The 8,518-nt window shown below is 48.5% G+C and overlaps 1 protein-coding gene across 1 annotated transcript; it reads right to left on the minus strand.

The window, feature by feature from the left end:
* Nucleotides 1-2,163: 2,163 nt before the first annotated feature.
* Nucleotides 2,164-5,946, minus strand: LOC123123538 (nucleobase-ascorbate transporter 6). The gene is made up of 12 exons (XM_044544060.1): nucleotides 5,665-5,946; nucleotides 5,174-5,549; nucleotides 4,967-5,042; nucleotides 4,839-4,898; nucleotides 4,560-4,744; nucleotides 4,349-4,445; nucleotides 4,153-4,239; nucleotides 3,985-4,043; nucleotides 3,791-3,882; nucleotides 3,278-3,355; nucleotides 3,023-3,183; nucleotides 2,164-2,623 (listed from the first exon to the last, which is right to left on the minus strand). Exons 1-12 carry the CDS (start codon nucleotides 5,762-5,764, stop codon nucleotides 2,405-2,407), a joined length of 1,590 nt encoding a protein of 529 aa, XP_044399995.1. The 5' UTR covers nucleotides 5,765-5,946; the 3' UTR covers nucleotides 2,164-2,404.
* Nucleotides 5,947-8,518: the final 2,572 nt, after the last annotated feature.

An 8,518-nucleotide genomic window follows, 5' to 3' on the forward strand; every position in this document is an offset into this window, starting at 1 on the left:
TCCGGGCGCCATGGAGGCCAATGACCAGAAGGGGAAACCTCTCCCCATCTAGGGGAGGTGCAGGAAGAAGGAGGGAGGCTTCTCTCCCCCTCTCTCCCATATGTGTTGATCTTTAATTCTGACCTTTCGGTTTTCCCGCCGGTTAGTATTGTTGTTCATGAAGCATGTTTATAATTCAATTTGTTGCCTGTCTCCATTCCAAATACTCTCACTACACCGCAAGCCCTTATTGGGTTAGTTTACACCATCCCAAAGCCAGCCACACAGTGTTTCGCACCGTCCTGATGCTCCCGTGGCCGCCAGCACACCGTCATGAGCGGCTTCTCTCGTTGTGCTTCGTGTCGACAGTTTGATACATCACCAATGTATCTATAATTTTTAAAGTATTAGTGCTATATTTACATCATTTATTTATGTTTTTGGCATAATACTGGACTAATATATTAATCCAATGCTGAGGGTCAGTTCCTATTTTCTATTGTTTTGAAAATATATGCCAAAAATTTACCGAGCCGAAACGGGCTGAAATTTTTTGTGAGATTTTTATGGAAAATATCAGATTTTTGGATGAAGGGACTGTCGTAAGGCGGTGCCCGGGGGTTCCACACGGCCTCCCGGCGTGACCTAAGCCCCACCCGCTTGGGGGTTTTGAAGGTCGGTGGGGCTCTTCTTTCGTCGCAAGAAAGCTAATTTATTAAAAAAATGTGTTAAAATTTCAGCATAATCAAAATTATGGATCTCTTCAGAAGTAATTCCAAAATAGAGAGAAACAGGGGAGGAGAGATCCAATCTCGGAGGGGCTCTAGCCCATCCGGGCGCCGTGGAGGCCAAGGACCAAAAGTGGAAACCTCTCCCCATCTAGGGGGAGGTGCAGGAAGAAGGAGGGAGGCTTCTCTCCCCCTCTCTCCCGGCGGCGTCGAAGTGCCGCAGGGGGAACCACCATCACGGCGATCATCTCCAATAACTTCTCCGTCTTCACCGACATCTCCATCACCTTCCCTCCTCTCTATTAAGCGGTCCACTCTCCCGCAATTCGCTATAATCCCCTACTTGAACATGGCGTTGAATGCTATTAATTATTATATGATGATTTATTGCATCTTCTTTATGTCCGAGTAAATTATTTTTGTCCTATGGATTCATTGTTGAATTGTTATGATTGATTTGAGTTGCATATGATCATGCTACTGTCCTGTGGTGCCCATGTTTCATCCAGCATGACTGCCATAACTTTGCATTCCAACGTGATTTAAATGTTAGTCTGGAAAAGAGCCCTCTTGGCAACATCATCACTAAGGCTTCCAGCTTCAGCCAATGGCAAAGCCACACTTGAGCTGGGTTGTCAATTGACTACATAGCTTTTTGCAAAAATAAAATACAACAAGCAAAATCATGCAAAAAATCTTGTAAAATGTATCCATCTGACTGCACAAGGTTTAATTGATTACACATGATTGGATTCCTAGCGCCGCCACTGGCCTTCTGCCATCGGACCTAGGATTACCTAAGAAATTTTACCTAGTTCGCATGTAAAATATGTTTTAATTCCTGTTCAAAACATGCCACTGATGGGTTTCAGCTCTAACCTATCCCAACTTGTTTTGGACTAAAAGCTTTTTTTTAGCCGCACACATTATATTAATCAATTGCACGCATATATGCGGAAACTACCAGAAAGACTTGGTTGTTTTTGTTGTTGGTAGATGGTATAACAGTAGAAGCACATACAGAGGAGTTTTTGCATTATTACTCTTACATGGTTTCCTATATTACTCATAGTATGCAGGAGTGGTATTAATCGGCTTGCTTCAAGCATTTTGCACCCAGGATTAGCTTACAACGAGTTTAAATGTTGTACAGCTCAGTGTATCACACAACTGAAAGTTTGATCGGGAAGGACACAAGCTGGTCGCTGATGGCAAACGCTGACCATTTGGTCGCTGCCTACATCTCTTTGCCCATGTTTCAACTAGCATACTCTAAACAGGATACTTGGTGACAGGGTTATACTATCCTCTCCCTCTCAAGCGTCCATGTTTTGCATCCAAGGTACCAGCTTAGAATGTTGAGACAAAGTTTAAACGTTCGGTATAGTGCAGTGTTAAATACGTAGATACTCCAGATAGCATCATCAGCGGTTCAACAAGATGCACAGCTGAAAGATTGATCAGGAACGAGCTACGCATTTTTCGTTTTATTGATGACCCAATATACATTCAGAAACTATCAAGACACCTCTCTATTTTCTCATAACAGTTTACACCGAGATCTGCAGGATTCAGAACTCGGAGGCACAAAAAATCATCAGGGAGGACAACAGCATTCACATCGCAAGAAGCTACTTCCCTAGAGGCGAGGACTAATCAATCGTGTGTCGTTTCCGTTCTCTCTTCAGAAGCATGGATCAGAAGGAGGGGAAGAACTTGTTGAGGTTGAAGGGCAGGGAGTAGAACTCCTCGCTTCGCGGGTCTGTCTTGAAAGACCTGAACCTGTCCCAGAAATGGTGGCCCCGGTCCTTCCTGGCGGTGCTGTCGTGCCTGTGCAGGGTGCTGTCCAGGAGAAGGGCGGTGGCGCCTCCGACGAACGCTTTCGACGAGAAGACCACGTTGATCATGTCATTGAACTGGCAGTGAGCAAATGAGAAACATCAGGTGTCACTTGGGACATATTCAGCATGTGAAAGGAGGATATATCCAGGAAGAGGAGTTAAGCAACACAAAAACAAATAGGTACTATAAGTGAGTGTAAAGAACCTGTAGAAAGAGTATCACCACCAAGATGTTTGGAATATCAGTCAGATTACGATCTCTACAAGTGCTACGTGGACTGTGGTATGCTGTTATAATTGAGCCAATTATATGCTAGCACCTGATTACTGCAGTAGATATTTATGCACTATTGTTGTTCTGAGCATCGCATTTCACAGAGCAAACTACTAAATCGAATGGTCTTTGACACAAGCGTGTCAACTGGTAGCTACTATGACTGAAGATATTGGCACTTGATTTGTGCTGGAGCTTACCCATCTTGCGTGCGTGTGTACCGGGCCAAAGCCTGCGACGGAGGTGTACTCATTGAAATACTGTGGAACTGATATGCCCATGAACAAGGAGAATCCCAGGATGAATTTTGTTCGGAAGCTGTTGAGGTTGCAAAACTGAAGGAACCCAACCCCTGCCATACCTGTTTGCACAGAAACAACATATCGAATTTATTTAATCCAACCATCATGAACAAAGCAGGATCTATTCTTTACTAGTAGCTTCAGAATACATACCAACATATGCAAAGAGAAGACAGTATATAGCTGCGATTATTGGGCCCGGAATTGATGCGAAAACAGCTCCAAATTTCCCTGCAAATGCAGCACAAAAGCAGTGCCATCAGATACAGTTCATGGTTATTTTGTGTGAGGTGCAGGAGCTTAAAACTAGTGCAAAACAAAACGGAATCATGTGACAACACTTTCCTAGCAATATATGTATATAGGATACCGGGACCTAGTTTTGCTTTCAGTCATTTCTTTTGTCATTATAAAACCAGATTTCAAGGCTTTTGGCTTAACTGCTCCTGTGCTGGTTATTTATAAAATGAACTGCTTTATCTATTAATGTATTCCTCTTGCATTGTTTATGCAATATTGCAACAAAGAATAACTTTTCCTGGAAGAATACAGATAATATACTTGCTAAGAGCCTCAGACCATACATCTTTGAAACAAAATAGATATTCAGTTAACACGAGTATGTTGAACACGAATATATGAATTGCATCAAAGCATGAAGCTTACCGAGAATAGAGAAGAATAGCATAAACCCAGCAGAAATCTGCACTACACGCCGGCTACCAACACGTGTCAAACCTAGCAGCCCAGCATTTTCCCTGTTCCACAACAGTGTAAAAACAATCTTCAGTATTCAGATCACACTGTTATGAATAAAGTATATAAGCACTGCAAGGACCAATATTCTGCTATCCACTTACACAGATACAGAGCACCCATTAGCCGTTCCAAATAAGCCGGCCAGCAAAATGCCAACCCCCTACATAAGCAGACAAACAAATGAAGGTAAGAAGATGCTTACATGTCCTTCCAGTATTCAGATAGATGGACTAACTGCGGAGCAATGGAGGGGTTAAGTTGTCTGTTACCTGCCAACCGATGCCACGACTCATCACAGAAGGAGGGCATGGTGTTGCACTGGCGTACCGTGAAACCGCAATGAAAGCACCAGTAGACTGCATTGCAAAACAGGGAGTGTTATTCAGTCAATACTCGGCGCCTTCCGATGCGGAAATGCTGCGTAGTATATCTATCTAAGCATCATCAGTTAGTTGTCCACAATACCTCCACAAGAGCAACAAAAGCAGCTGCCATCATGGCAAAGCATTCACCAGCATCAAAAGTCGGTGCTCCCCACTGGAATGGGTATGGTACAGTTATCCTGCAGATTGTAAAGCAGTGATCTGCTCAATTGCTGAATTCTTCCAGTGTAAATTGCAGACACCATTCATAATATGAACACAGCTATTCAGTAACAATGGTCTTGAAATATTACCAGGGAGCACCCCCAACAAGGCCAGATCGATCAGTGCGGCAGTGGAATTGGGTTTTCGGAGCAGCATTCTTGTACGCCCCGCCAACGGTGAGGAAGAACGCGTACAGCCACACGATGGCCACCGACATTATGACGGCGAACCGCTCGAATGCAGTCCCCAGCAAAGGCACCAGATGAGGTATGTACTGCAGATAAAATTGCGTAACAATCATAAGCCTTCAGACATTGTTAGTGAAAGTCACAGAGCAGCATGGCCGTCCTGATGATGCAATGTAATACCTGGGAAAGAGCCACCAGCAGTATGATCTCTGGAAGACCGATCTCGATGCATTTGGCAACCTACATAGCCAGACAGACAGACAGAATTCAGAAGTGCAGATTTGTGTATGCACAAGCAGAAGGCTTACACTTGGGAATCCAAGCTCGTAGAGCCCGAATCCGACGAGCGCGACGAGCGGCGCCGCCGACAGCGGGCTCAGCAGCCTGCGGCATCACAAAAAAGCACAGGGGTCAACACAAATTGGTACTACTAGTACACTGATGAAATCAAACGCTTGGAACCTGAACCCCTCCTCCGTGGGGACTGGCGAGAGGAGACAGAAGGGGAGACGAACCTGACGACAACGCGCCAGAGGCCGCTGAATCCCATGATGATCTGGAGCGTGGATGCGACGATGAGCGCGCCCTGCGTGCCCCGCATGGTGCGGAGGAACTTCTCGTGCGGGTCGGCGACGCCGCTGTAGCGCGCGGCGAGGACGATGGAGATGGTGGGGGCGACGAAGGTGTAGGAGCCCCCGATGACGGCGGGGAGGCGCGTGCCGAGGAAGCTCTGCAGCAGCGTGTTGATCCCGGCGACGAAGAGCAGCGTCTGCACCACCCGCGCCTTCTCCTCGTTGCCGCCGCCCATCTGCGGGACGAGCGCGGTGGGGATGATGACGGTGGTGCCCAGCATGACGAGGTAGTGCTGGAAGCCCAGCAGGATGGCCTCCGCTGCAGCAACGGCAGGGTTTCAGTTCCACAAAGTTGGTTGCGGGAGATCCGCGGCGAGTGAATAAATTTCGAAATAAAGCAACGGGCGGCGAGCGGGCAATGCGGGGGTACTCACGCCATGGCGGCGGGCTGGTGAGGCAGTAGGAGACGGCCGGCAGCTGGTCCCGGACGGCGTGCGGCTGCAGCTCCTCCTGCTTCGGCGGCGGCGCGGCCATGGCTGGCTGGGCGTCTGTCAGTCACGGCTCGTGCGTGGGTGTGGGTCGCCTCCTTGCTTGGTCCCTCGGGACTTGGGAGGTGGTAGGGCAGAGCAGGTGTGCAGGGCAAGCGAAGTGGAGTGGAAAGCGACTCTACTCAGGTGAGGTGAGAGGGATGGGAGGGGAGTGGCGTCCTCGAGATGGGGGTGGGGTGGTGATTTGTAGACCGACGGGGGTGGAGTGGAGTGGGGAGGCGCACCGCGCACCGCGCACGCGCTGCAGGCTTCAGGCAGGCACGAAGCAACGGTCGCCCACCCAGCCCCAGCCCCAACGCCAACGCCAGTCCACGGCGCTGCAGGAGCTTTTTAAAAATCCCTCGGTTATTTTTCTCGCTGGTGTTCGTACAGTGGTGGCATGTGCCGTGGTGGACGAGATCGGAATGGGAATTTACTCCCTCTGTCTGGAAGGCTGGAACGTGGAATTCATTGCGATCCTCCCCGTGAAACCTCCGTGAAATGGTCCAGCGCCTCCGTAGTGCGAATGAAACCGGGCTTGCCTCGCACCGGCAAGGCAAAAGCTCGGGTGACTCGGCGCCGACTCGACAGCGCCCTGGGCACACGTCGGACGCTCGGTGAAAGGGGTAGGAGAAAGGCATCTTTTCATCTGTCCCGCACATGCACGGAGACGCGGAGCCACCGACGCCGGCGACGACCGCTCAGGTCGACTCACCGCCGCCTTTACTTCACGCGCGCGAGGTACCCATGCCGCCCGGTGTTGCCCTGCCGGTTGGTGAAGCCGTACGTGACACTTTTTTTTTGACGTGACACTTACTACTACTGCGCGCGGTTCACTCGACGAGGGTGGAAACACAGCAGGCATCGCAGGCACCATTCCGCGCCCGCCCGCCCTCGCGAGCAACTTCTTCGCACGCGTCGCATGCACGTTCCAAAACATAAATTAATTGCGTGTGCTGCGAAGCAGTAAAATCCGTGTGAAATTTAATTGCTGGCTGGTCGACGCGGGGTGCACGGGCCGCCCCGTCCCGGCACGCTGGGGTCATGCAAATTGATTGCTCCACGATGCTGCGCGTCCGTGCCCAGACGCGCGACCCCGCACATGTTTGTGGAGCCATTTCGTGTCCGTTTGTGCATGGGCCGGCGGTCTCTTCTGTTTGTTGCGGACGGCGCGGCGGCCTCGCGCTTTTCAGACACAATCATACCTGCTCTACTCATGAGGCACACACCTTTGTTCTGACTCACTCCCTAAACTAACCTCAAGGGCAGTGCAAGAAGCCCGAGTGAGGTAAACTAACCGTGACCGACCACGCACTCTGCCCTCACGTAAATTCCTGTCAAAATACTACTCCAAGCATTGAAGCAATTGGTCATTCGATCATGATAGCTGTCAAAAAAGATATGTTAGTCTTTGTGGCCAAAAGCGAGGACGGTTAAGGGCATGCATGGCCAATGCATAGCCTCAAGATGATGCCTCACATGCCATGTAGAATCGGATAACAGAAAAAGTAGGTTCGGATGGAGAAGCAGGATCCTCTCCAGGAGGCGGGTGCTTAGAGACAAAAAGTGTGGTCCAGTGCATAAAGTTTAAAAGTTGAAATGGAGAGGAGGGATGCATGTGTAGTGAAGTTACTTTCTATTTTTTGATGAGGTCCACTAGTAGTAGCTTGCATTGGGAAGAAAAAATCAACACATATGCTTCAAATTACTTTTTATCATGAGGCATCCGTATCCATATGCCATCATTGTACATGCCCTAATCAGTACTCCTACCTATGAGTCAGCGGGGGACCCACACGGCGACTTGGACCCCATCGAAATTATCCCCTCCCCTCCCCCACATGAGCCTTTGATTAGCTTAACCACAAAGAAAGGTACACGCACGCCACAAGCAAAGGATCTAGGGAACCTCCCTCCCCCCTCTTGTTTTCTCTCTTCCCCCTCTCTCTCTCTCTCTCTCTCTCTCTCTCCCCACTTTATTCAATCTGCTCAGCTGCATCTCTCTAGGACGGATGGATGCACTTTCGCCGCAAAGAATCGTCAGACGCGCCGACACATCACCATACACAGTTTCAGCTCAATCTTCATCATATAATAATAAATCCGAGTTTTCTTTTTTTTGAGGGAATAATCCGAGTTTTCAATCAATTCTTAAACTTGGTTGGTCTTGTGGTGATTCGGCTTGGACAATCTCCATCATGGCATGTGTATGGTGCCTTCGTGGTGGAGTGGCAGGGGAATAAAGACGTTGGCACCTGCAAATACCAAACCTCTGTCTCTCTCTTGTTCTACCCCCCTCACAATAATTTTATATACCCCCTTTTCAGGATTGGCCATGGATCACTGGAGTGAGCACGTACGATCTGCAGGAGCAGGACATGCATCAACGCCACGGATGCATTTCTAATTAATCTTCCCCTAACGTCTCCGTCGAGCAACAGACTGAACGAAAGGTGGAGGCATCATGTGCAAGTAAGCACCTTTTGTTTAGAAAATCTACTACTATAAAATAGATGTACTGTTTGGTAGGATTGTTTGAACTTTATTAGGATATTCAGCGAGGTGTGCTTTGCGGGACGAGAGCAACAAAAGTGTCCGTTGCTGGCTGCTTAAATCCTTTAGAATATGAAGTTGAATTTTTACTTGGACGTGCAACATAGCTTTACCTGGTACAATTTGTATTGTTGCTTGTAGACTTTATTCACATTTGCATGCCATATGCACGCGTGTTAGAGCATCTACAGCTGAAATTTGACACCCC

The sequence above is a fragment of the Triticum aestivum genome, chromosome 5D, assembly GCF_018294505.1.
Source record: "Triticum aestivum cultivar Chinese Spring chromosome 5D, IWGSC CS RefSeq v2.1, whole genome shotgun sequence".
NCBI classification, from domain to species: Eukaryota; Viridiplantae; Streptophyta; class Magnoliopsida; order Poales; family Poaceae; genus Triticum; species Triticum aestivum.